We start from the raw sequence: 27,099 nt of genomic DNA on the forward strand, positions 1-27,099 counted from the left end.
CGGCGCCCACCGCGTGCTCCGGCGCGTGCCCGCGGCGGCGGCGGCAGATGGCGGGTGGGCAGTGCCACGGCCCCCGCGCCCACCACGTGCTCCCGCGTGCCTCGACCCCTCCTGCAGCCCGGGCTCGCTGCCGGTGCCACGGGGAGGCTCCTCTTCCCGCTCTGTGCCAGGCCTGGGATGCCCCGTGGACGGGATGGGCACCGGGGTTTTCACCCAGAGGGGTTTCGGTCTCTGTGGTGAAAAGGGGGTGCAGAACTCGGGAACTTTTCAGTGACAGGACGAGGAGCGTGGGCCACAAACAAAAACATGAGTTCCACCTCATTCCGCGGAGGGTGGCAGAGCACTGGGACAGCCCCAGGGAAGGGTGGATCTCCCTCTCTGGCGACATTCCAAACCCACCTGGACGTGCTCCTAAGTCACCCGATCCAGGTGACCCTGCCTGGGCGGGCGGGATGGACCCGGAGAATCCCAGCAAGGCCCTTCCAACCTGAACTGTCCCGAGATCTGGCGAGGGCCACCTTGTCCCCTCCCAGTCCCATCCCCCCTCCCCCTGAGCTGGATCCGGGGGGGGAGAGGGGGGTCTGAGCCACTTTTTGGGGTCCCGTGGGGGACAGAGGCGCGTGACACGGCCGGTGGCGACCGCACAGAGTTTATTGAAACACCTCCAGCACAGCACAGGGATGCTCGGGGAGGGGGAGCCGGTTGTTGTACAGCGTGCAGGGGGGACACAGAGACGGGGGGCGGGCACCCCGGGGGGGCCGCACGCAAGCGCCATGCTGCCGACGGCTCATGCGGGGGGCGGCGGGTTGGGGGGCACGGGGAGGGGGGTTCAGATCCCTTCTCCCCTTCCCCGGCTCCTCCGGCTGCCTCCGGGGCCGCGGGGCCGGGGACTCGGGCGGTGCAGGATGGCAGGGCAGGGAGGGACGGGGCACGCCCAGGGTCCCCCGCGCCACTGCAGCCCCGCGCCGGCGGGGCCGGGGGTCCCTGTCTGAGCACCCCCCGTCCCCGGGAGCAGTTCAAAACCGGGGGGTGCTTCCAATACCTCCCTGAACCCCCTGGAGTGGCCGGGGAGCCCCAGTGAACCTGGGGCGGGGGGATGCGGGGGGCGCCGGAGGGGCGGGGGGTCCCGCAGCGGCTGCGCGGAGCAGGGCAGAGCGCGGGGCTCACGCCAGCGAGGGCGCTGCTGCCCGGCCAGTCCAGGAGACGAAGGCTTCCTCCCTCGGGGCGCACTGCGGCGCGGGCTCTGCCTCCCTGCCGGAGCAGCGTCCCGCCGGCTCCTTCCTCGGGGCAGCGCCCGCATCCCCCGAGCCCGGCCGCGTCCTCCACCCACCAGCGTCCGTGGGAGAAGCCCCCGCGGGCAGCGCCCGTCCCCCCGCCCGGCCCTGCCCGCCTTCGGCCCTTAGCGCCCCACGCTGATGTTGCACGTCTTGCAGCTGGGGTCCTTTTTGGCGTTGGCGGTGGAGAGGCTCATGAGCTGGTGGCCGCTGATCTCCCCCAGCACGCCGAGGCTCAGGTCCACCGGCTCCGTGTAAATGACCTCCAGGATGCTGTCCTGGGCGTGGCGGTACACCAGCTCGCCCTCCTCCACGCAGCACGTCAGGAACTTGTTGGAGGAAATGTCCAGCTGGGGAAGGCGCTCCCGGCAGAAGAGATCCCCCGAGGAGCCCTTGGGCGCCAGGACCAGCACGACGTAGTGGTAGGCGGTGTACATGCAGTAGAAGTCCGCGAAGTAGAGGTTGGTGTTGGGGTTGAAGAGGCGCTGCGCCGGGATCTGGAAGCGGTACCGGCCGTAGGGCGAGTCCTGCGGGGGCTGCCCGGTGTTGAACTCGGTGTTGCAGCTGAAGAAGATGCCGTGCAGCATCCCGCTGGTGGGCGAGCCGTGGCTCCCGCTGTTGTCCTTCAGCGACGGCTTCATCACGTTCCCGCAGTGCATCCTGCCACGAGGAGGAGGAGGAGGAGGAGGGACACACAGACAGGCACAGGCAGGGTCAGGGAATGCGCTCTGGGAGCGGGGAGCGTGGGGAGTGGGGCCGGGGGTACCTGACGTGCTGGAAATACTCCTTGTGCTGGTTGCGGTAGAAGACGGAGAAGCGCAGCATGCGGCCGGCGATCAGCTCCGCTTTCTCCTGCAGCTGGGCTAGGTGCTCCTTGGCGTAGTCTGGGGACAGGCACGGGGACATCAGGGCGTCTCCATCCCCCTCCAGCAGCCCATCCCTGCCCGCAGCTCCCCGCACCTCCCGCCTCCCACTCATCAGCTGCCGCTCCAACCGGCCCGGCTTGTGCCAGCTCCCGGCATCGCCCCCGTCCTCCTCCGGGCTCCCAGCTCCCAGCATTTCCCCCATCCTATCTCCCGGCTCGTGGCTCCCGACTTCACCCCCGATTTACCCCGTGCCTCCCAGCGCTGACCCCTTCTCTCTCCCAGCTCCCAGGATCGTCCCTGCTCTCCCTCCCTGCTCCCAGCGCTGACCCCTTCTTGCTCCCAGCTCCCAGAATCGCCCCGTTCTCCCTCCCTGCTCCCAGAGCTGACCCCCTCTCACTCCCAGCTCCAGGGATCGCCCCGTTCTCCCTCCCTGCTCCCAGCACTGACCCCCTCTCACTCCCAGGATCGCCCCTGTTCCCCCTCCCTGCTCCCAGAGCTGACCCCCTCTCACTCCCAGCTCCCAGGATCGCCCCTCTTCTCCCTCCCTGCTCGCAACTCCAGGCACCATCTCCATCCTCCCTCTCATCTCCAGGCATTGCCCTCTTTCCCCTTCCATCTCCCAGCTTCAGACATCAACCCCATTCTCCCTCCCGGCTCCCAGCCCTGCGCTTTGCCCCCGTCCTCCTCATCCTCCCGGCACCGTCCCCATCCCCGGCCCAGCTCCTGGCTCCCGGAGCACCAATCCCGCCCTCCCTCCTGGCTCCCAGCATCGCCCCCGTCCTCCTCCCTCCCACCTCCCTGCTCCCGGCATCGCCCCCGTGCTCGCCCCGGGCTCCCGGGAACGCCGCCCTCGTCCCCCCCGGCCCGGGGCCGCGGCGCTCCCGCTCACCCCCGGTGCAGAACTCCACGGTCTCGCTCCAGCCGGACACCAGGTACTCGCCGTCGCTCTGCTTGACCGCCGTCTGCACGGCCACGCTGTACTCGGTGCGGGGGCTCAGGAACCAGTGGCCCCGCACCGTCATGGGCAGCGGCACTGCCTTGGCCACCAGCTTGGTGGGGACATCCTGCGCCGAGCGCCGAGGGTCAGGGACGGCGTCCTGCCACCCCCCCGCGGGGGGGCTGCTGGGCACCACGCACCCCAAAATACCCACGGAGACCCCCCAAAACGGCCTGGTGACACGTCTGGGGGCGCCCCCCCCCGCTCTGTCCCCACAGCGCTCCCCCGCCCGTGTCCCCAAACGTGTCCCTGCTGCGGTGGGGACGCAGGGTCCCCGCGGCGGGGGTGGCCTCGGGGTCCCCCCGCTGCCGGTGGCATCTCGCGGTGTCAATAGGCCACGGAGCAGCTCCGCAGTGCAGAGCCGTTTCTGTGGCAACGGCGGATGCTGAAGTCGGGAGATGGAGGGGAAAAAAATATCCCACCCCCCCCACCCCTTATTATTGGGGAGGAGAGAAAAAAAAAATAATGTTAAACATTAAATAGCATCACCGTGGCAACGGCGCTGCTAAAAACGGCCCGAATTAGTGACTCGCAGCACGGGGAGGGGGAGCAGGAGCAGCTCAGCTCCCCCGCGGGAGCTCGGCGGGGTCCGTCACCCCCCGATCCCCGTCCCAGGCCCCTCCGCCAGCGCGTCCCGTGAGGGGAATGACCCAAATTCAGCGCTCGAGAGGGCTAAGAGCCAGTTCCTCCCTGCCAGCCCCGTCCCCCCTCCCCGGGCAGGGGGTCCCGCGTCCTCCCCCGGCTCACCCGGTGCTTGAACTTGTTGGAATTCTTGTTCTCCTTCTTGTTGAGGTCGATGAAGTAGTGGGTGACCCTCTCCAGGTCCCCCTTCTCCATAGCCCAGGAGATGCGGAAGGAATCGCAGGTGATGTTGTTGATCTCGATGTTTTTGGGGGTGGAGAGCAGCTCCATGGCCGGAGGCGCTGGGCTCCTGCGGGCACAGCGCGGGGTTCGGGGGGTGCCGAGCCCCCTCTCGCTGCCCACGCCGGCGCTGCCAAGGCCGCCCGCGGCGGAGCAGATGGCACCGGGGTGGAACAGCGGCCGGGAGCCAGGAATAGGCAGCGCAGGCAGCAGCAGGCAGCGGGACGCCGGGAACAAGCCCGGTCGGGTGCGGGGGCCCCGGCCGCTCCCCCGGGTGCCGCGGGGCCCCGGCGCCACGCCAGCGGGCGTTTCGGGGTTTGCTCAACACCGGGTGGGGAAAGAAAAACAAGGGGAGAGCCGAGGGAGTTGCTGGGAGAGGGGAGGGTTGGACGCGGGCACTGGAAAAGCTGGATCCGCCTTTGCCCCGGCCCGTGCCTCAGTTTCCCCGCTCCCCCAGGAAGGAGCTCTGGGGGTGGGCGATGCCCGCCGAGGGGGGACACGGAGTCGCACCCACGGCACGGGGACGGGGGGCTGGAGGCGAGGGAGCCCCCCGCCCTCCAGGCCGGGTCTGTGCGGGGGCTGCCAAGGTGCCACCGCCCCCCCCCGGTGTGCCCACGGCCACCCACGCCGCGCGTGTCCCCGTCACTCGGCACCCGCGGCCACCCACGGCCGCGTGTGCCCCATCTGCGCGGAGCCCCGCGCCCCAAAGCCGCTGTCACCCCCCCGGCACAGCCCTCGGGCGCGGCAGAAGGTCACCGCTCCGGGGACAAGGTGCCACCTCGCTGCCCCGTCCCCGCGCCCGGCGGTGGCGCAGGAATTCCGCACCGGGATGGTGCCAGCCGCATCGTGCCACCGCGTCCCCGGCGCCTCGTGTCCCCTCGCGTCCCCCTGCCCTCCGAGCATCCCCCGGCCGTGCCCCAGCCCAGCGGGGCTCGGCGGGCGCTCCGGTGTCACCGAGGCCCTTACCTGGCCGTGCCGGGGGGGTGCCGGGGGGCGCGGGGGTGCCGGGGCAGCGGCAGGGCAGGACGGGGAGCCCCGGCGGGGCCGGTCCGAGCGGGGAGCACGGAGGATGCCGGAGGGAGCGAGGTGGTACCCGGCGGTGCCGCGTCGCTGCCTGCGGCTGATGCGACTGGGATCCTCCCAGCCAGCTCGGAAATAGCAAACACCCTCCAGAGGAGGGAGAGGAGAGGGGAAAAAAAAAAAAAAAAAAAAAAGGGGAAAAATAGATATCCAAGGAGCTGCGAGAGAAGGGGGAGGAAGGAAAAAGCTGCGGGCTCTGCCAATGGCATGGAGGGATGCGTGCGGCGTCAGGTGATGGAGGCAGAGTGGGATGTGGGTGCAGATTGGGGGTGGGTGGTGGGCAGGTTCTGCCTGTTCCCCCCATTTTTGGGGCCGGGTGGGGGACTGTCCCGGTTGTGCCGCCTGCGGGACCATGGGGACACCCCCCCCCCGGCCCCAAAACCGGGATGGAGGATGTGCGTGGGAATGCTGGTACCCACAGGACCCCCGCGGGAATGGGGGGCAGAGCCCACGGGGGGCGGACGGACGGACGGACTTTTTGTTTTGCACGGAGTAAACACCCTTCTTGGAGGGGCAAAGCTTTTTTCGGGTGGGCGGGTGGGAGAGAGCCCCAAAAACCTCGTTTCCCCCCCAAATTTCTGCCAGGGGGTGCCCACGCATGAACCCCCTCTGTGGGGGTGCTGGCTGTGGAGCTGCAGAGGACCCTGGGGGGGTGGTCGCGCTGCAGGAATCCCGTGAGGGTGTTAAATGAAGGGCTGGGTGACCCCCCAAAAATGTCCCCTCCAGCGCTGCCCCGGGTGCCCAGTCCGGAGAGCCGGGCGCTGCCCGTCACAAAGATGGCGCCGCCGCCCTCACATAGGGTCGGGCAACGCCAACCACAAAGATGGCGGCTCATTGCCAAGCCCGCCGTGCCCTTAGCAAAGATGGCGGCGGCAGCGTCGCCTCAGGAAGGGCGCGCCGTGCGCGACGCATGCGCAGTGGGGGCGGCGAGCCCGTGGCTGCCCGGGCAGGGTAAGGGGCGGCGTGGCGGGGGAGGGGAGGAATTTTGGGGGGGTCCAGGGGGTCCTGAGGGGTGCGAGGAGGGGGATGGGAGCCCTGGGGGGCGGGGGGAGGGGGGGTCCTGTTTGGGGGTGTGTAAAGGGGTGGGAATGGGTAAAGGGGGGCAAGGGGGGGCTGAGCTTCCTGGGGAGGGGGCGCGGGGGGCCCGGGGGTGTGAGGCCCGTGAGGAGGGGGCTGCGAGGGGTCTGGGGGCTGGGAGGGGTCATGGAGGTCTGAACCCCTGGGGAGTGGGGGCAAGGGGGTGCTGGGGTGAAAGGGGGGGACTGGGAGCCTTTGGGAGGGGGAGCGGGGGGGTGGTGAGACCCCCGGGAGGGGGACAGGGGGTCCCGTTTGGGGGGGCTGGGGGGGCTAGGACCCCCGGGAGGGGGACAGGGGGTCCCGTTTGGGGGGGCTGGGGGGGCTGGGACCCCCGGGAGGGGGACAGGGGGTCCCGTTTGGGGGGGCTGGGAAAGTTGGGGAGGGGGGGGACAAATGGGACCTGTTTGGGGTGTGGGGGGTTGGGCTGAGACCCCTGGGGAGGGGTGGAAAAGGGGGTCCCGTTTGGGTGTGTATGGGGTGGTGCGACCCCTGGGAGGGGGGACAAGGGGGTCCTTGGGGTGCAGGGGGAACACAGCCCCCCGTGGGTTATGTAGACCCTGTTGGGGGGTTCATTCCTGGGGTGGGGGCAGTCCCGAGCCCTGTTTGGGGGTTCAGGGGGTTCATTATTGGGGGGGGGGCAGTTCTGAGCTCTGTCTGGGGGTTCGATATTGGGGTGGGGGCAGTCCCGAGCCCTGCCTGGGGTGTCAGGGGGTTCATTCATGGGGTGGCTGTAGGTCTGGGGCTTCATTCCTGGGGTGGGGGCAGTTCTGAGCCCTCTTTGGGGGTTCATTATTGGGGTGGGGGCAGTCCCAAGCCCTGTTTGTGGGTTCATTCCTGGGGGGGGACAGTCCCGAGCCCTGTCTGGGGGTTCAGGGGGTTCATTATTGGGGTGGGGGTAGTTCTGAGCTCTGTTTGGGGGTTGATATTGGGGTGGGGGCAGTCCCAAGCCCTGTCTGGGGGTTCATTCCTGGAGTGGGGCAGTTCTGAGCCCTGTCTGGGGGTCCATTATTGGGGTGGGGGCAGTCCCAAGCCCTGTTTGTGGGTTCATTATTGGGATGGGGGTAGCCCCGAGCCCTGTTTGTGGGTTCATTATTGGGATGGGGGTAGCCCCGAGCCCTGTTTGTGGGTTCATTATTGGGGTGGGGGCAGCCCCGAGCCCTGTTTGTGGGTTCATTCCTGGGGGGTGCAGCCCCGAGCCCTGTTTGTGGGTTCATTATTGGGGTGGGGGCAGCCCCGAGCCCTGTTTGTGGGTTCATTCCTGGGGGGTGCAGCCCCGAGCCCTGTTTGTGGGTTCATTATTGGGGTGCAGCCCCAAGCCCTGTTTGTGGGTTCATTATTGGGGTGCAGCCCCGAACCCTGCCTGGTGCAGCCCCCCCAGCGTGCCCCTCCCCGCAGGATGGCCGAGGGGGGCTCTGGCAGCTCCGGCTCCCCGGGCAGTCTCCGTGCCGGGGGGCTCCCGGGGGCCCGGGGGGTGCTGGGCCGGCGCCCCCCCGGCCCCCCCCTCAGCCCGGGCCGCCTGCCCTCCATCCGCTCCCGGGACCTCACCCTGGGCGGCGTCAAAAAGGTGAGACCCCCCCTTTTACCCAAACTGGGGTCCAGTCAGGTGACCCCCTGAGAGGGGAATGATGAGGAGGGCTTCATCGATATTAATTAATGAATTATATCAATTAATTATTATATTATATTATATTATATTATATTATATTATATTATATTATATTGTATTGTATCATATCATATCATATCATATCATATTATATTATAATTATTAATTACATTAATTATTATATTATATTATATTATATTACAATCATTAATTACATTTATATTACATTATATTATATTATATTATATTATATTACATTGCATTACATTATATTACATTTATTATATTATATATTGCATATGTTATATTATGTCATGTTATGTATATTATATTATATTATATTATTATGTTTTGTTATGTTATATTAATTATATATATTATATTACATTACATTACATTATATTTATAATATTATATTATAATTATAATTTATTATATTATATTATAATTATATACTTTAATATAATATATAATATATAATATATTACATCATATTACATTACATCATCATATTATATTACATTATATATATAAGATAAAATATATAATATAAAATATATTATATAAAATAATATATATAATATAGAATAATGTATATTATATATTATTTTTTATAAAAATATATAGTATCTAATATGTATATTATATATAGTAATATATGTTATATATTATATATAACAGTATATATAATATAATATAATAAATATAATATAATATAATATAATATAATATAATATAATATAATATAATATAATATAATATAATATATTTTCTATATAACATATAATATATGTAATAGTACATATTATATATATTATATATGTAATGTTATATTCCATCTGAGCTGGATTTGCTAAGTATTTCACTTTGCACCCAGCTGCACAGAATCTCATGGCTGTGAGCTGACAGTCCCAACTCACACACACCCCTGGCCCTGATAGGCCAAAGAAAATAAAGTACTGTCACTTTGGGTAAACAATTTTTGTATTTATATAAATAATTAAACAATTATAGAAGTAATTATAAAGAATATATAAATAATAATTCTAAATAATCTAGAATTAATAATTATACATTCTATATTTATATAAATCATTAAACAAAATAACAATTTTTGTAGAAGCTATTTTTATATTGTATTTTACTTTTGCACAGCAAATAAGAATTGTTTTTCCTTTCTGTGGGGTTCAGAGAGTGTGGAACCCAGAAATATTCTTGGGAAGAATTGACTGAAAAAACCCAAAAAAACCAAAAAACAGGTGCCTTGCTTGCCTCTGTGGGTGCCGACTCGGGGGGATTTTGGGGTGATTTTCTCTCTGTTTTGCCCACAGAAAACGTTCACGCCCAACATCATCAGCAGGAAGATCAAGGAGGAGTGAGTGGCGCGGGCTCGGTGCCAGCGGTGCCCGGGCACGGGGAGGGGGCACGGGGTGGGCAGGGGCTGCTGCACCTCTGCCAGGGGAGGGGGAGAGGGGAGCCCAGGGAGCCGTGGAAATATTCCAGATATCCATGGGAGTTCTCAGATATCCATGGGAATGTCCCAAATGTCCATGGAAATGTCCCAAGTATCCATGGGAATATCCCAAACCCATGGGAATTCTCAGATACCCATATAGATATCCTGAATAGCCATGGAAATATCCCAGATATCCATGGGAATATCCCAGATATCCATGGGAATATCCAGATATCCTTGGAAATGTCCCAAATACCCATGGGAGTTCTCAGATACCCATATAAATATCCCAAATATCCATGGGAATATCCCAGATATCCATGGAAATGTCCCAGATATCCATGGGAATATCCCAAATATCCATGGGAATATCCCAAACCCATGGGAATTCTCAGATACCCATATAGATATCCTGAATAGCCATGGAAATATCCCAAATATCCATGGAAATATCCCAAATACACATGGGAATATCCCAAATTCATGGGAATTCTCAGATATCCATACAGATATCCTGAATAGCCATGGGAATATCCCAGATATCCATGGGAATATCCAGATATCCTTGGAAATGTCCCAAGTACCCGTGGGAGTTCTCAGATATCCATATAAATATCCCAAATATCCATGGAAATGTCCCAAGTATCCATGGAAATATCCCAAACCCATCGGAATTCTCAAATATCCATATAGATATCCTGAATATCCATGGAAATATCCCAAATACCCATGGGAATATCCCAAATTCATGGGAATTCTCAGATACCCATATAGATATCCTGAATATCCATGGAAATATCCCAAATATCCATGGGAATATCCCAAACCCATGGGAATTCTCAGATACCCATATAGATATCCTGAATATCCATGGAAATATCCCAAATACCCATGGGAATATCCCAAATTCATGGGAATTCTCAAATATCCATATAGATATCCTGAATATCCATGGAAATATCCCAAATATCCATGGGAATATCCCAAATTCATGGGAATTCTCAGATATCCATATAAATGTCCTGAATATCCATGGAAATATCCCAAATATCCATGGGAATATCCCAAATACCCATGGGAATTCTCAGAAATCCATATAAATACTCTGAATATCTATGGAAATATCCCAGATATCCATGGAAATATCCTGAATATCATGGAAATATTCCAGATATCCATGGCAGTTCTCAGATATCCCTATAAATATGCTGAATGTCCATGGGAATATCCCAAACCCATGGAAATTCTCAGATATCCATATAAATATCCCAAATATCCATGGAAATATCCAAGATACCCATGGAGATCTCTAAAATATCCATGGAGATATCCCAAATATCCACACAAATATCCCAAATATCCATGAAAATGTCTGAAATATCCATATAAATACCCCAAATATCCATATAAATACCCCAAATATCCGTGGAAATCTCAGATACTCATATAAATATCCCAAATAGCCATATAAATATCCCAAATATCCGCACAAATATCCCAAATATGCACACAAACATCCCAGATATCCATGGAGATATCCCAAATATCCACAAAAATACCCCAAATATCCATGGAAATCTCAGACACTCATATAAATATCCCAAATATCAATGTAAATATCCCAAATATCCTCAAAAACATCCCAAATATCCACACCAATATCTCTGGGTGATGTGCAGAGATCTCTTCCACAAGCCCCGTGTCCTGGCAGGGGCAGGGGGCAGTTTGGGGGTGATTTGGGGGTGATGTTGGGGTGATGTGGGGGTGATGTGGGGGTGATGTGGGGTGATTTGGGGGTGATGTTGGGGTGATTTGTGGGTGATTTGGGGGTGCTGTGCCCCTCTACCCCCAGGCCCGTGCCCTGGCAGGGGCAGGGGTGATGTTGGGGTGATGTGGGGGTGATGTTGGGGTGCTGTGCCCCTGTGCCCCCAGGCCCCATGCCCTGGCAGGGGCAGGGGTGATGTTGGGGTGATGTGGGGGTGATGTTGGGGTGATGTGGGGTGATTTGGGGGTGCTGTGCCCCTGTGCCCAGGCCCCGCGAGGATGTGGCAGTCAAGAAGGAGAAGAAGGAGCGGGAGCGGCAGCGGGACGGGCACGGCCGGGGCCGGAACCGGCCCGAGGTCATCCAGTCCCACTCCATCTTCGAGCAGGGCCCCGCTGAAATGATGAAGAAGAAAGGTAAGGGGGGCTTCCCTCTGGTGCTTTTGGGGGGTCCCACCTTGGGGTGACCCCGGGCTGCTGCTGTGTCCCCAGCAGGCTCCTGGGACAGGACCGTGGACGTGTCCGACTTCGGCCCTTCCCACATCATCAACATCAAGAAGGAGAAGAGGGAGACGGACGAGGAGACCAAGCAGATCCTGAGGATGCTGCAGAAGGACGATGTCAGTGGGCATGGAACGGGTGGCTTTGGTGTCACCGGGGGGTGCTAAGTGTCCCTTGTGTCACCAGGGCAGTGCTGAGTGTCCCCTGTGCCCCTGGGGTGATCCTGAGTGTCCCCTGTGCCCCCAGGCAGTGCTGAGTGTCCCCTGTGCCACCAGCGTGATCCTGAGTGCCCCCTGTGCCACCAGGAGGTGCTGATTGTCCTCTGTGTCCCCAGAGTGATGCTGAGTGTCTTCTGTGCTCCCAGGAAGTGCTGAGTGTCCCCTGTGTCCCCTGGGCAGTGCTGAGTGTCCCCTGTGCCCCTGGGGTGATCCTGAGTGCCCCCTGTGCCACCAGGGCAGTGCTGAGTGTCCCCTGTGCGACTGGGGTGGTGCTGAGTGTCCCACGCGTCCCCAGGCAGTGCTGAGTGTCCCTTGTGTCACTATGGCAGTGCTGGTGTCCCTTGTGTCACCAGGGCAGTGCTGAGTGTCCTCTGTGCCACCAGGGCAGTGCTGAGTGTCCCCTGTGCCACCAGGGGCAGTGCTGAGTGTCCCTTGTGCCACCAGGGGCAGTGCTGAGTGTCCCCTGTGCCAGTGGAGGGTGCTGAGTGTCGCCTGTGTCCCCAGGGCAGTGCTGAGTGCCCCCTGTGCCACCACGGCAGGGTTGAGTGTCCTCTGTGCCACTCACCATGGCTGAGTGTCCTCTCTGCCACCAGGGGTAGTGCTGAGTGTCCCTTGTGTCACCACGGCAGTGCTGAGCGTCCTCTGTGCCCCCATGGTGATGCTGAGTGTCCCCTGTGCCCCCGCGGGGTGCTGAGTGTCCCCTGTGCCCCCAGGCAGTGCTGAGTGTCCCCTGTGCCACCATGGCAGGGTTGAGTGTCCTCTCTGCCACCAGGGGTAGTGCTGAATGCCCCCTGTGTCCCCAGGCAGTGCTGAGTGTCCCCTGTGTCCCCAGTGCAGTGCTGAGTGTCCCCTGTGCCACTGGAGGGTGCTGAGTGTCCCCTGTGTCCCCTGGGCAGTGCTGAGTGTTCCCTGTGTCACCATGGCAGGGCTGAGTGTCCCTTGTGTCACCAGGGCAGTGCCGAGTGTCCCCTGTGCCACTGGAGGGTGCTGAGTGTCCCCTGTGCCCCCGCGGGGTGCTGAGTGTCCCCTGTGCCACTGGAGGGTTCTGAGTGTCCCCTGTGCCACTGGAGGGTGCTGAGTGTCCCCTGTGCCCCCGCGGGGTGCTGAGTGTCCCCTGGCTGTCCCCACAGTTCCTGGATGACCCGGGGCTGAAGAACGACATCCGGAACAAGCCGGTGCAGCTGCCCCTGGCCCACTCGGGGTGGCTCTTCAAGGAGGAGGTGCCAGAGCAGGAGGACACGCAGCCATGGCTCCCTGCCAAGGAGGAGAACATGGAGCTGGACCCGCCAGCCGTGAAAGGTAAAGGTGGGCTGGGCTGGGCTGGGCTGGGCTGGGCTGGGCTGGGCTGGGCAGGGCTGGGCTGGGCTGGGCTGGGCTGGGCTGGGCTGGGCAGGGCTGGGCTGGGCTGGGATGGGCTGGGATGGGCTGGGCTGGGCTGGGCTGGGCTGGGATGGGCTGGGCTGGGCTGGGCTGGGCAGAGAGAGCAGGGCTGGGCTGGGCTGGGCTGAGCTGAGCTGGGCTGGGCTGGGCTGGGCTGGGCTGAGCTGGGCTGGGCTGGGCTGAGCTGGGCTGGGCTGGGCTGGGCTGGGCTGGGCTGGGCTGGGCTGGGCTGGGCTGGGCTGGGCTGGGCTGGATGGGCTGAGCTGAGCTGAGCTGAGCTGGGCTGAGCTGGATGGGCTGGGCTGGGCTGAGCTGGGCTGGGCTGAGCTGAGCCTGGCTGGGCTGGGCTGGGCTGGGCTGGGCTGGGCTGGGCTGGGCTGGGCAGGGCTGGGGTGGGCAGGGCTGGGCAGGGCTGGGCAGGGCTGGGGTGGGCAGGGCTGGGCTGAGCTGGGCTGGGCAGGGCAGGGCTGGGCTGGGCTGAGCTGGGCTGGGGACACAGCGGGGACAAGCTGGGGGTGTCCCCCTTTCCCCGGTGCCCCCACACCCCTGTGCAGTGAAGGAAGAGCCGTGTGAGGAGGATCCCAAGCTGGCCCAGCCCAAGGGCCCCCCCGGCTTCCCGCGGGACGTGTCGGCGGCAGAGCTGCTGCAGAGGCTGAGCCTGGCTCAGGAGGAGGAGCTGCTGTTCCTGCAGCTCCCCGACACCCTGCCCGGGCAGCCCCCCAGCCACGACTCCAAACCCAGCAAATCCGAGCTGCACAGCGAGGACGGGCAGGTGCTGCTGGTGAAGCAGGAGAAGAGCCAGGTGGGGGCACGCTGGGGGCATCCCTCATGCCCTCCCCTTCTGTGGTGTCGTGCCTTCCGAGCCCATGGGGATGTCTCCCTATCCCGTGGTGTCCTTTCCACCCTATCCCATGATATCCCTCCATTCCATGGTGTCACTGTCCCCCCATCCCATTGTGTCCTTTCCACCCCATCCCTTGATGTTCCCCCCATCCCCTGGTGTCCTCCCCCTATCTTGTGGTGTCCTTTCCCCTCCAATCTAGTGCTGTCCCCTCATCCCGTGGTGCTGTCCCCCCCAATTCCATGGGGTGATCCCAGTCTCACAGGATGATCCCAATTCCATGCTGTGATCCGAGTGCCAGGGCTGATCCCAGTGAAATGGGCTGACCCCAGTGCCAGGGCTGACCCCAGTGCCAGGGCTGACCCCAGTGTCAGGACTAATCCCAATTCCAGGGCTGATCCCAGTCCCAGTCCCAGTGGGCTGATCCCAGTCCCAGGGGGTTATCCCAGTCCCGTTGGGGTTATCCCACTGCCAGGGCTGATCCCACTGCCAGGGCTGATCCCAATCTGAGGGCTGACCCCAGTGCCATGGCTGACCCCAGTCCCAGGGCTGATCCCAGTGCCAGGCTGACCCCAGTCCCAGGGCTGATCCCAGTGCCAGGCTGACCCCAGTGCCAGGGCTGACCCCAGTGCCAGGGCTGACCCCAGTGCCAGGGGGTTATCCCAGTGCCAGGGGGTTATCCCAGTGCCAGGGCTGACCCCAGTGCCAGGGCTGACCCCAGTCCCGCTGTGCCCTGGCAGGAGGCGAAGCAGGCAGAGAACACCTGCACCCTGGCCGACCTCCCCGAGGGCCAGGTGGGGAAGCTGCTCATCCGAAAGTCAGGAAAAGTGCAGCTGGTGCTGGGCAAGGTCACCCTGGACGTGACCATGGGCACCCCCTGCTCCTTCCTACAGGTAGGGAAGGGACACCGGGACCCCATTTGGGGGGGTTCACCCCAAAATAACCCCCCAGGGGCTGATAACAGTGGGGCCCCCTGGGAGCTTTGGGGTCTCCCAGGGGTGCTCAGGGCTGTTTGTGCCCCGGGACAGGAGCTGGTGTCCGTCGGCATCGGGGACAGCCGCACGGGTGAGATGATGGTGCTGGGCCACGTGAGGCACAAGCTCGTCTGCTCCCCGGATTTCGAGGCTCTCCTGGAGCACCGGCACCGGTAGCCCAGGGGGTCCCGGCCCCCCGGCCCCGGGATGGACCCTCAGCCCCTCCAGATGTGCCTTGGGGGCGTGGGGAGGGGGCTCGGGCAGTGATCCCGAGGCAGCCCCCAGCTCCTTCCAGCCCCGCCGGTGTCCGGCCGTGTCCCCCACTCCAGTGCCAAACGGGGGTCTCGGGGTGGGAGGGGCCCTGCTGCGTCCCCAGCTCTGTGGACACGCTGGTGGCAGCAGGACGCGCGTCCTGGGGGAAAAACCTGGAATAAAACCTCTTTTCCCCCTGTGTCAGTCTTGTTCTGTCACCTGTGCTGGGCCCTGCAGGGCCTCGGGGTGGGGCTGCTGTGGGTGGGGGGCACTGGGTGACCCCCGCCCTGTCCTGGGGGTGACAGGGCTGTGATCCCTGGAGGCCACCAGCCCCTGGAGCAGGGATGGGGGCACTGACCAGCCCGGCAGGGCTGGGCCTGCACTTGCCCCTCTCACACTGATCCCGTCCCATCCCACCTGAAACCCCCCACGCCTGACCTCACCCTCCCCACTCCGTGTCATCCCCACTCCTGCCCCATCCACCCCATCCTCCCTATCCTATAGCACTGCTGCTTCCCACCCCATCCCATCCCATCCCATCCCATCCCATCCCATCCCATCCCATCCCATCCCATCCCATCCCATCCCATCCCATCCCATCCCATCCCATCCCATCCCATCCCATCCCATCCATTTTATCCCCCAAATTCCATCTCAACTCTTTCCTACCCATCCCATATTACCCCCGTTCCCACCCCATCCCATTTTACCCCACAATTTCCATCTTAACCCTTTTCTTGCTCATCCCATATTGCCCCACCCCAACCACCCACCAAATTCCATCTTAACCCTTTCCTGCCCATGCCATATTACCCCCATTCCCACCCCATCCCATTTTACTGCCCAAATTACACCTTAACCCTTTCGTACCCATCCGATATTAGCCCTGTTCCCACCCCAGCCCATTTTACCCCCCGAATCCCACCCTACCCTTCCCCTGCCCGTCCCATTTTCCCCTCAATCCCGCCTTCCCTTCCTCCCGTCATGCCCACACCCTATTTTGCATAACCCCGCCCATCCCCGTGTGACCACGCCCCCTTTCCCGCCCCCGCCCTTTCCTCGCGCGCCGCCCTCCCCCGGAGCGCGCCGCGCCGTGGGCGTGTCCTCGGCGCCGTCCAATCAGCGCCGCGTCCGCTGGCGGGCGGGGCCGCGCGTGCGCTCGGGGCGGCGGCGGCGGCGTGGCCGCGGCTGCGGGCGCGCCTCGACGGGGCGGCCATGGACCCGCCGCGGCCCTTCCGCCCGCCCAGGCCCGGGCCCCCCGCGCCCATGGCCCGGGGGCTCCGCGGGCTCGCGGGCTGCTCCCCCCGCCTGCCCGCGCCCGGCCCCGCGCAGCCCCGGGCCGCGGCCTCGCCGTTGCCCGCGCTGTTCCGCGGGCTGGGCCTGGACGAGCGGCCTCTGGAGAGGCCCCTCGGTAGGTGCCGGTGGTGAGGGGGGGCCGGGCCGGGCGAGCCCCGCTCCCCGCTCACGGCGGCCCTGCTCCCGCAGGCCGGGGCGGCGCTGGCGATGGCCGGGCTGTGGCTGCGCCCGGCCCGGGGCAGCAGCACAAGGAGGAGGAGCAGGACAAGGGGGCAGCGCTGGTGGCGCTCCCCACGCGCGGGCAGTGAGTCCCCCACACCCACAAACCCCCAAACCCCCAGTGCCCACCCTCCTCTGGGTCCTCCTGTCCTCTGGGTCCTCCTGTCCCCCTCCATCTTTCCTGTCCCCCTCTGTTCTGCCCCCATTCCTTCTGCCGCATATGTCCGCCCTGTTCCCTTATTCCCTCTGTGTTCCCCACCCCTCCTGTCCCTTCATCCCAAAACTCGGCTGCTCTGAGCCCCCAGGTGCTGTGGGGCAGGAGGAGCGGGGCGATTTCGGGGGTTGGGGGTTCCCCAGGGCGTGCCCGGGCTGACCGCAGCCCCCTGGGGACGCAGGATCCTGTGGAAAGGCAGAGGGGACGCGCTGCCCACCCAGCCCGGACGAGCCGCCGTGCCCGGCCCCCCGCCCTGCCCGACGCCCGTGCCCGCCCCCGAGACCCCCCCGGCTGCTGCCAGGCCGTGAGTGGCGTCCCCAGCCCCCGTTTTTGGGGTGCTGCCGGGTCGCTGCTGACCCCCCGTCCCTCGCAGGGCCCAGGGGACGAAGGCGGTGGCGAGGGGAGCCGCCATCCCCGTGGGGCTGAACTTTGTGAAGATCCACTGCCAGAACGAAGCTGTCTACCAGTACCACGTGACCTTCAGGTGATGGTGGGGGTCGGGGTCCCCCACAGCCCCCCGGGGGTGCCCCACAGCCCCTCGAGGTCAGGGTGTCCCTGGCAGAGATCTCTGTGTCCCTCCTGCTGTCCCATGAGGTGGGGCACAGCAAAGAGCTCTGGGTTTTCGCCTTCAGCGGGGATTTTTGGGGGGCTGAGCGAGGTCTGGGGGTGGCAGAGGAGGGAGAAAAGCCCCCGTGTGCCCCCAGCCCCGAGGTGGAGTGCAAGGCTGCCCGCTTTGCCATGCTGAAGGAGCAGCACGCCGTGACCGGGGACGTGATGGCCTTCGACGGCTCCATCCTCTTCCTGCCCATCCAGATCCCCAAGGTAAGGGGTAGGGGAGTCTCCCCCCGCTTGGGGGTACGGGGGTGCCCCTGTTTTGGGTGGGAGAACCCCCTCTGGCCCTGCCAAAGGTCAGCCTCAAGACTCAGAGGAGCAGCGACGGGGAGGAGATCTTCATCAACATCCAGATGACCAAAATCCTGGAGCCCAGCTCGGATCTCTGCATCCCCTTCTACAACGTGGTGTTCCGCAGGTGAGGGACCCGAGACCCTCCCTGAGCTCCAGGGTGGGAACCGCTTTTCTCCCTTTTCCTGTCAGTCCTCATCCAGTCCTGCTTGTCCTGCTTTTCCTTGCTCAGGGTGATGAAAATCTTGAACATGAGCCTGGTTGGGAGACATTTCTTTGAGCCTGCCCAGGCCACCACCCTTCAGAAATACAGGTGGGTGCTGGCACCTTCCCACAGGATCGTCCCTGTTTCCCTGGAAACTGGGAAGTGTTCCCAGGTCAGCCTGACTTTGGAGTGGCTGTTCTGAGAAGTTGGGAGCTGGCAAATGAAGCCCTGGCTTTTGGGAGCTCCTTGGCTGCTCTGGCTTCAGCCAGGCCTCTTTCCCTCTGGGCACAGCCTCCACATCTGGCCGGGATACGCCGTCAGCATCCGGAGGAAGGACGGGGGGCTCTTCCTCATGGTGGACGCCATCCACAAGATCATCCGCAGCGAGTCTGTGCTGGGCGTGATGTGAGCGCTGCAGAAACCCCAAAAGCTCTGGGGACAGAGCTGCTTCACCTTTGGGGCAGCACAGGGGGGGAGCATTCCGTGCCTCTCCTCTTCTGCCAGGCAAACCATCCACTCGCAGAGCCAGAGGACGTTCCAGGACGAGTGCACCAAGCAGCTGGTGGGCAGCGTGGTCATGACGCGCTACAACAACCGCACCTACCGCGTGGATGACATCGACTGGGACAAGACCCCCAAGGACACGTTCACCCTGGCCAGCGGGCAGGAGATCACCTTCGTGGAGTACTACAGGTGAGCAGCACTGCTGGGCCACCCCCGGGGAGCGGGCTGAGGTGGGGCAGTGGCAGCAGGGAGGGTTTGCCCCACGGGAGGGGTTTGGGGCTGGATGTTGTGCGGGATGTGTTCCAAATGGAAATGGCAGGGTTGTGTGACGATGCTGTTTTTCCAGCAAGACCCACGGGATCACCATCAGGGAACTGGACCAGCCCCTGCTTGTCCACAAGCCCAAGGAGAAACAGACACCAGAGGGGAGGGTGAGCTGGGCACAGAGATCCGTGGGCTGCTCTGGGCTCCTCCAGCCCCTGGGGAGAGCAGGAATTGCCAGCCCCTGGCATGCTGACCCTGTCCCTCCCTGCAGCGCCAGCTGAAGATGGTGCTGCTGGTGCCAGAGCTCACCTTCCTCACCGGCCTCTCCGACCTCCGCAAGAACAGCCGGATGCTGAAGGTCAGAGCCCCTCTCCTGCCCTGCTCCCTGCTTTCCCCGGGCTCTGTGGGGAGCCCTCCCTCACGGCTGGGTGCTCTGGAGCAGGAGGTGATGTGGGAGATGGTGCAGAGCCCCCAGCAGCACTACCAGCGCCTCACCAGCCTGCTGCGCCGCATCCGCGACACGCCGGACGCCTCGCGGGAGCTGGAGCGCTGGGGGCTGCTCCTGGACACGGATATCTACAGGGTGAGGCCCGCGGGGCTCCTGCCCTCCCCTGGCCCCCTGGCACTGCGGGCAGCCCCTCACATTCCCGCTGTGCCCAGACCCAGGGTCACATCCTGCCCGTGGAGCGCATCAACCTGCGGCACCGCTCCTTCCTTCCCGCCGAGGAGCTGGGCTGGCACCGCGAGGTGACCAAGGAGGTGCCCATCGCCGTGGTGAGCAGCAGCCTGCCCTGCCTGCCAGGCCTGGGCTGGGTTTTCCTGAGCGCTGGCGTTCTGGCTGAGCCCCTTCCAGCACAAGCCCTTCCCTTGTTTGTGTTGGATTTGCACTCCAGCCTGTTTTTCCACAGGAGCTGGAGGTATGTGGCTGTGGTGTCTGCTTTCCCACCTCATCCCAGGGTGGAGGGAGCTTTTCACATGCAGGAATTGGATGGAATTCAATCCAGATTTCTCTCAGGCCACTTTCCCTTTCCCAAATTCCCCTCTGTGCTCCAGATTTCTTTTGGGCCTGTTTCCTACTTCCAAATTCCCCTCTGTGCTTGGCAGTTTTCTCTGGGGCCACTTTCCCTCTCCCAAATTCCCCTCTATGCTGCAGGTTCTTCTTGGGTCACTTTCCCTCTCCCAGATTCCCCTCTGTGCTCCAGATTTCTCCTGGGCCACTTTCCCCTCTCCCAAATTCCCCTCTGTGCTGCGGGTTCCTCTTGGCCTGAATTCTCTCTCCCAAATTTCCCTCTCCCAAGCTCCCTGCTGTGCTGCAGGTTCCTCTAGGCCCAGTTTTCCTCTCCCAAATTCCCCTCTGTGCTCCAGATTTCTCTTGGGCCACTTTCCCTCTTCCAAATTCCCCTCTGTGCTCCAGATTTCTCTTGGGCCACTTTCCTTCTTCCAAATTCCCCTCTGTGCTCCAGATTTATCTGGGCTCACTTTCCCAGATTTCCCTCTGTGCTTGGTGGGTTCCTCCTGTCCCAAACAGGAACATGGATTGGGAGCTGCAGCAACGCCCCCAAACCACGGCCTGTCCTGCCTTTGCTCCCAGATCTCCATCAATTCCTGGCTCCTGATCTATCCCAAGCGGCTGCAGCACCTGGCCAAGGACCTGCTGGCAGCCATGAGGAGCAGCTGCGGGGCCATGGGGATGCAGGTGGGACAGCCCACGGTGCAGGAGCTGCGGGACGACCGCATCGAGACCTACGTCAGGGCCATCCAGAGCTCCCTGGGGAGCCAGGTGAGGGGTGGGGACAGCCCTGGGGATGTTTGGGAAGGTGGGATGGGAGCCTAGAGCATCCAGAGCTCTTTGGGAGCCAGGGTGGGGAGTGGGTATCATTGGGAGGGTGGATGGGAGCCCATGCCAGGGTGATCCAGAGCTCCTTGGGAAGCCACATGAGGAGCAGGGACATCCTTGGGGATCACTGAGAAGGTGGGATGGAGCCCGGACCATCCAGAGCTCCTTGGGGAGCCAGGTGAGGAGCAGGGACAGCCCTGGGGGTCTTTGGGAGCGTGGGATGGGAGCCCAGACCATCCAGAACTCACAGGGACATCCTTGGGGATCACTGAGAAGGTGGGATGGAGCCCGGACCATCCAGAGCTCCTTGGGGAGCCAGGTGAGGAGCAGGGACAGCCCTGGGGACCTTTGGGAAGCACCTGAAGGGACTCTGTCTGCAGAAGAAGAGGCTCACAGGGACCTTATTTTTCCCTAAAAAGCCATGACAGGAGTGTGAGGTCGGGTGGGGGTTGGGAACAAAGAACAGGACGAGAGGGAACAGCCTCAAGCTGTGCCAGGGGAGGCTCAGGACAGACAGCAGGAGGAGTTTTTCCATGGAAAAGGTTGATAAATGCATGGAAAAGGTTGAGAAATGCATGGAAAGGGTTGATAAATGGGAATGGGATACCCAGGGAGGTGGTGGAGTCCCCATCCCTGGAGGTGTGGCTGTGGCCCCTGGGGACATGGGTTGCTGGTGACCTCAGGTTTGGCTCAGTGATCCAGGAGAGCTTTTCCAGCCTGAGCAATTCCATGATTCCCCTCAGGACAAGGTGCAGCTGCTCCTGTGCATCATCCCTGGTGGCCGGGACGACATCTACGGGGCCATCAAGAAGCTTTGCTGTGTGCAGAGCCCGGTGCCCTCCCAGGTGGGCTGGGACCCCATCCCTGGCAGTCCCTGCCTGTCTCCAGCCTCCCTTGGCCCTGAGCTTTCCCTCTCCACAGGTCATCAACGCCCAGTCCCTCACGGGCCACCCTGGCAAGATCAGGAGTGTGGTGCAGAAAGTTCTGCTGCAGATCAACTGCAAGCTGGGCGGGCAGCTCTGGGGGGTGGACATCCCACTGGTAAGGCTGGGACACCCTGCGATGAGCCTGGAAGCTCTGGAGGGATTGGATTGTTGTGGAGGAGCTGGATTATTGTGGGATTATAGGGATTATTGTGGGATTATGTGGGTTACTGTTGGATTTTTTGGGTTATTGTTGGATTATTGTGGGCATGGCTGCATGAACCAGCTGCAGAATCAGGGTTGGCTTCTCTTGGGTGCTCATGAGTCCCTTGGAGCTGGAGGGATCCAAGCCTGGAGGTGTCTGATTTATCCCTAAATCCCATCTGGCTGTTTTTCCCCCTTCCAGAAGCAGCTGAGGTTTGTTGGCATGGTCTTTATCCCTAAATCCCACCTGCTTTTCCTCCCTCCAGAAACATCTCACAGTTGTTGGCATGGACATTGCTCCTAAATCCCACCTGCCCCTCTAACCTCCATTATCCCTGATTCCCACTTCTTTTCCCCCTTTCCAGAAGCAGCTGAGTGTTGTGGGCATGGACATTCTCCCTAAATCCCTCCTGTCTTTCCCTGCTCCATTATCCCTAAATCCCATCTCCTTCCCCTCTCCAGAAGCAGTTCACAGTTGTGGGCATGGCCATTGTCCCTAAATCCCATCTTCTCTCTTCTCCAGAAGCAGTTCACAGTTGTGGGCATGGCCATGGTCCCTAAATCCCATTTTCTCCCCTCTCCAGAAGCAGCTGATGGTCGTGGGCATGGACATCCACCACAGCAGGAGCCAGGGCATGCGCTCCGTCATCGGCTTCGTGGCCAGCATGAACCAGTACGTGGCTTCCTGGGGAGAAGGGGGGAGCTTTTCCAGCTCTGCCCTGGCACTTTGCAGGGTGTCCCACCCCAAAGCCCTCTCCTGGCCCGGGGAGGGGGTCGGGGTGCTGCTGTCCCCGAGCTGCTGAGGGGTCGGGGTGCTGCTGTCCCCGAGCGCTCAGCCAGGTCTGCCCCGCGCTGGGGAGGGGGCTGGGTGTGCTGAGCCAGGGCTGGGGTTGTACAAGACCTCAGAGGCCTCAGCCTGGTGCTGGGGGGTTCCTCCAGGCTGCTCATTGCCCTTCCCTCCCCAGCATCCTCACCAAGTGGTACTCCAGGGTGGTTTTCCAGATGCCCCACCAGGAAATCGCCGACAGCCTCCGGCTCTGCCTCTCCCAAGCCCTCAAGCGCTTCTACGAGGTGAGGCCGACCAGAACCACCCTCCCGTGCCTCCACATTCCCCCAAAAGCAAGGGAAAAGCCCCCAGACTTCCAGCCTGGGTACGTGCAGGGCGGCAGAGCTCCCTGGCAGCCTTTGGACTGGCTGTGGGGCTGGGACAGCTCATCCTTATCTGGGGCCGTGCCTCGGGACCGGTTTGCTCAGGGGGAAGTGCCACGTTACAGCTCCCAGAGGCTGTCCCTTGTCCCCAGCGTGAGAAAAGCAGCCTGGGACAGGGCAAGGGCCAGGGAAAATCCCAGCTCTTGGGATTTTCCCAGAGAAGCCTCATCCCTGGAGTGCCCAAGGCCAGGCTGGAGCTCCCTGGGACAGTGGGAGGTTCCCTGCCATGGCAGGGGTGGGATGGGATGAGATTTAAGGCCCCTTCCAGCCCAAACCATTCCAGGATTCTTTGATTTGATTTCCCCATCCCTCTGTGGATGCTGCAGGAGCAGCCCTGGACACTGGGAATTTGCTGGGCAGGAGGGCCTGGAGGGGCAGGGAACGGCTCCCAGTGCCCGAGGGCAGGGAGGGATGGGGTGTGGGGATGGAATTCCTGCCTGGGATGGGATTGGGGAAGGAATTCCTGCCTGGGATGGAATATGGGGAAGGAATTCCTGCCTGGGATGGAATATGGGGAAGGAATTCCTGCCTGGGATGGGATGTGGGGAAGGAATTCCTGCCTGGGATGGGATATGGGGAAGGAATTCCTGCCTGGGATGGGATGTGAGGAAGGAATTCCTGCCTGGGATGGGATATGGGGAAGGAATTCCTGCCTGGGATGGGATGTGGGGATGGAATTCCTGCCTGGGATGGAATTCCCAGAGCAGCTGTGGCTGCCCCATCCCTGGAAGTGCCCAAGGCCAGCTTGGAGCACCCTGGACTAGTGGAAGGTGTCCTTCCCATGGCAGGAATGGAATGAGATGATTTTAAGGCTCCTTCCCACCCAAATCAGTCTGGAATTCTGTGATGAATTCAAACACATCCCTCCCCAAGCTGCATTTTTTTCCCTGTGGATCCAATTCCCAGCTCCATCCCAGCACCCAAACTTCTCCTGGCCAGGGGATATTCCCCCACCTCCCTCAGCCAGCCCTGTGCATGGCAGGGAGGTGAAAGGGAGCTGCTTTTCCCCCTTTCCCCCCCAGCTGAACCACTCCCTGCCCATGAAGATCGTGGTGTACCGGGACGGGGTGTCCGACCCCCAGCTGGACACGGTGCTCAAGTACGAGGTGCCCCAGCTCCAGAAGAGCTTCCACACCTTCCAAAATTACCAGCCCAGCCTGGTGGTTGTGGTGGTCCAGAAGCAGCTGAGCACCAACTTCTACTGCCTGACAGGAGAGGAGTTTGTGTCCCCTCCCCTGGGCACCGTCATCGACCACGGCGTCACCAGCTCGGGCAGGTGAGAGGCACAGCTGGGCTGGGGGGAAAAACACCTGGGGAGGGATAAAAAACACCCCCAGGGGAAAAAATTAACCTGAGTGGAAAAAAAATGGGGATGGAGGTGCCCCAGAGCGGGAAAAATCAACCCTCGGTGTGAAAAAATGGAGGTAAAAGCACCCCAAGGTGCAAAAAAAAAAAATGGTTGTAAAAATAGCCCAGGGTGGAAAAAGAGCCTCAGTGCAAAAAAATTCCCAGGGTGATAAAGAAATTGTAAAAATAGCCCAAGGTGTTGGGAAAAATCTGGCCCAAGGTGTTAAAAATGGTGTGTAAAAGCCCACCAGTTTGGAAAAAATGAGTGTAAAAATACCATCAGGTATTTTATAATTTATTATTTTTACAAAATAAGACACTCTGGGATGTAAAAACACCTTGAGTGCAAAACAATGGTTATAAATGGTTTATTTATTTTTTTGCACCCCAGGGCACAAAAAAAAAACCAAACAACCCAGAGTGAAAGAAAAATGGTGGTAAAAACACATCAGGGTGCAAAAAAAATCCCTGTGGAGAGCAGAAATTAAACCCTTGTGGTTCAAACCACCATTCTGGGGTGTAAAAACCAGCTCAGTCTGGGCTTCAGAGCACCCTGAGGTGCAAAAACTCTCCTTTTGGGGTGGAAAAAAGTGAGACTTGGGGTTTGTTTTGCCCTCGCAGGCAGGATTTCTTCCTGCTGGCCCATCACTCCCGGCAGGGCTGCAGCGTCCCCACGCGCTACATCTGCATGTGGAACACAGCCAACCTCAGCTCCGAGCACCTGCAGAGGTGAGGGGGCCCGGGACCCCAAAATCCTGCCTGGGGAGGGGGGAGAGCCTCTGAATCATCCAGGGGAAATGCAGGGATGTCAGAGTTCCTGAGATCCTGCAGCACCCCAAAATATTCCAGAGGGAAGGGGAGGGACTCTCAAAATCTTCCAGGATAAGGGGCTTCAGCCCCCCAAAATCCTCCCTGGGGAGTGGGGGAGAGCCTCAGAATCATCCAGGGGAAATGCTGGAATCCCGGAGTTCCTGAGATCCTGCAGCACTCCAAAATCCTCCCTGGGGAGTGGGCGAGACCCTCAAAATCATCCTGGGGAAATGGAGGAATCCCAGAGCCTCCAGTATCCTTCAGCCCCCCAAAATCCTCCAGAGGGAATGGGAGACACCCTCAAAATCATCCAGGGGAAATGCAGGAATCCCAGAGTTCCTGAATATAACACAGCCCCCCAAAATCCTCCCTGGGGAATGGGAGATGCCCTCAAAATCATCCTGGGGAAATGCTGGAATCCTGGAGTTCCTGAGATCCTGCAGCCCCCCCCAAAATATTCTGGAGGAAAGGGGAGGGACCCTCAAAATCACCCAGGGAAAGGAGCAGGAGTCCCAGAGCCCCCAGTATCCTTCAGCTCCCCAAAATCCTCCAGAGGGAATAAGGGCAGGAGTCCCAGAGCACCCCAATATACTTCAGCCCCCCAAAATCATCCCTGGAGAAGGGGAGAGACCCTCAAAATCATCCAGGGGAAATGCAGAAATTCTACAGCACCCCAAAATATTCCAGAGGAAATTGGAGGGACCCTCAAAATCATCCTGGGGAAATGCAGGAATCCCCAAGTTCCTGAGATCCTGCAGCCCAAAATACTGCAGAGGGAAGGGCAGGGATTTCTGCAGCTGCCCGAAATTCCAGAGCCCCCCAGTTCCCTGGGCAAGGTCTTAAAACTCCCCAAAATCCTCCCTTGGGAGTGGGAGAGACCCTCCAAATCCCATTTCTTCCCATCCCAAGACAGAGACAGCTGGGAGCAGGTTCTGGGAGGGATCCATCCCCTTTCCTGGGAATCCCAAATCCCATTTCTCCCTGTTCCAGGAGGGATCTGGACCTGGCTGCATCCACTTTTCCAGGAATCCCAAATCCCAATTCCCTCCCTGTCCCAAGGACACCTGGGAGCAGGTTCTGGGAGGGATCTGCACCTGGCTCCATCCCCTTTTCCAGGAATCCCAAATCCCATTTCTCCCTGTTCCAGGAGGGATCTGAACCTGGAATCCCAAATCCCAATTCCCTCCCTGTCCCAAGGACAGGGAACTGCTGGGAGCAGGTTCTGGCAGGGATCCATCCCCTTTCCTGGGAATCCCAAATCCCATTTCTCCCTATCCCAAGGACAGGGACACCTGAGAGTGGGTTCTGGCAGGGATCCATCCCTTTTCCCGCAATCCCAAACCCCAATTCCCTCCCTGTTCCGAGGACAGGGAACTGCTGGGAGCAGGTTCTGGGAGGGATCTGGGCCTGGCTCCACCCCCTTTCCTGGAAATCCCAAATCCCATTTCTCCCTGTCAGTGGGACAGGGACACCTGGGAGCGGGTTCTGGCAGGGATCCATCCCTTTTCCCGCAATCCCAAACCCCAATTCCCTCCCTGTCCCCAGGCTGACCTTCAAGCTGTGCCACCTGTACTGGAACTGGCCGGGCACGGTGCGTGTCCCTGCCCCCTGCAAGTACGCCCACAAGCTGGCATTCCTGGTGGGCCAGGTCCTGCACCACGAGCCCAGCGCCCACCTCTGCGAGCAGCTCTTCTTCCTTTGACCTGCCAGGACCCAGAAATCCGGGAAAATTGGGATGGCACCTGGAATTGTGCCCCCGCCCGCTGCTGTTTGCCCCCCTGCCCAGGGGGATCTGCCTCGGTTCCCCGTTCTGCTGTTAATTTATTCTTTCTTCGTTGCTTTAGGGGATGCTGGGGGTTGCAGCAGCATCCCGGGGCTGTGGGGGTTTCATTTGGGAATTCTCCCCGCGGGGGTGAACCCAAAGGAATCTCCTGCTGCTTTCCAGCCCTCCCAGGAAAGGGGCTTGAGCTGAGGAGCCCCAGGGTGCTGCTGCTCCCTCAGCTCATCCCTGTGCAGGCGC

At 60.3% G+C, this 27,099-nt stretch overlaps 3 protein-coding genes across 5 annotated transcripts; 2 read left to right on the forward strand and 1 right to left on the reverse strand.

Moving 5' to 3' along the window:
• Window positions 1-633: 633 nt before the first annotated feature.
• PHYHIP (phytanoyl-CoA 2-hydroxylase interacting protein) lies at window positions 634-5,122 on the reverse strand. Its single transcript, XM_064400422.1, has 5 exons — window positions 4,965-5,122; window positions 3,885-4,068; window positions 3,030-3,204; window positions 2,041-2,158; window positions 634-1,934 (listed from the first exon to the last, which is right to left on the reverse strand). Exons 2-5 carry the CDS (start codon window positions 4,047-4,049, stop codon window positions 1,400-1,402), a joined length of 993 nt encoding a protein of 330 aa, XP_064256492.1. The 5' UTR covers window positions 4,050-4,068; window positions 4,965-5,122; the 3' UTR covers window positions 634-1,399.
• A 92-nt stretch (window positions 5,123-5,214) lies between these two features.
• On the forward strand, window positions 5,215-15,345 carry POLR3D (RNA polymerase III subunit D). Of its 3 annotated transcripts, XM_064400424.1 has the most exons (10): window positions 5,215-5,309; window positions 5,805-6,029; window positions 7,551-7,719; window positions 9,093-9,136; window positions 11,250-11,395; window positions 11,471-11,598; window positions 12,828-12,996; window positions 13,632-13,879; window positions 14,659-14,811; window positions 14,947-15,345. In XM_064400424.1, the coding sequence occupies exons 2-10, from the start codon at window positions 5,902-5,904 to the stop codon at window positions 15,067-15,069; spliced, it is 1,308 nt and encodes a 435-aa protein (XP_064256494.1). In that variant the 5' UTR covers window positions 5,215-5,309; window positions 5,805-5,901; the 3' UTR covers window positions 15,070-15,345. The 3 variants fall into 3 exon arrangements, with proteins under 3 accessions (XP_064256494.1, XP_064256495.1, XP_064256493.1); XM_064400425.1 differs by lacking the exon at window positions 5,215-5,309 and having other exon boundaries at window positions 5,632-6,029; window positions 11,474-11,598; XM_064400423.1 differs by lacking the exon at window positions 5,215-5,309 and having other exon boundaries at window positions 5,634-6,029.
• Window positions 15,346-16,333: 988 nt separating this feature from the next.
• PIWIL2 (piwi like RNA-mediated gene silencing 2) lies at window positions 16,334-26,919 on the forward strand. The gene is made up of 21 exons (XM_064400332.1): window positions 16,334-16,555; window positions 16,630-16,744; window positions 17,055-17,177; window positions 17,247-17,357; window positions 17,578-17,695; window positions 17,782-17,903; window positions 18,009-18,089; window positions 18,273-18,386; window positions 18,486-18,674; window positions 18,832-18,916; window positions 19,021-19,107; window positions 19,192-19,332; window positions 19,410-19,523; window positions 20,341-20,529; window positions 21,330-21,431; window positions 21,508-21,627; window positions 22,298-22,386; window positions 22,679-22,784; window positions 23,945-24,198; window positions 24,891-24,998; window positions 26,625-26,919. Exons 1-21 carry the CDS (start codon window positions 16,360-16,362, stop codon window positions 26,779-26,781), a joined length of 2,721 nt encoding a protein of 906 aa, XP_064256402.1. The 5' UTR covers window positions 16,334-16,359; the 3' UTR covers window positions 26,782-26,919.
• The last annotated feature ends 180 nt before the right edge of the window (window positions 26,920-27,099 follow it).

Source organism: Passer domesticus, chromosome 28 (assembly GCF_036417665.1).
Source record: "Passer domesticus isolate bPasDom1 chromosome 28, bPasDom1.hap1, whole genome shotgun sequence".
In the NCBI taxonomy this organism is placed as follows: domain Eukaryota; kingdom Metazoa; phylum Chordata; class Aves; order Passeriformes; family Passeridae; genus Passer; species Passer domesticus.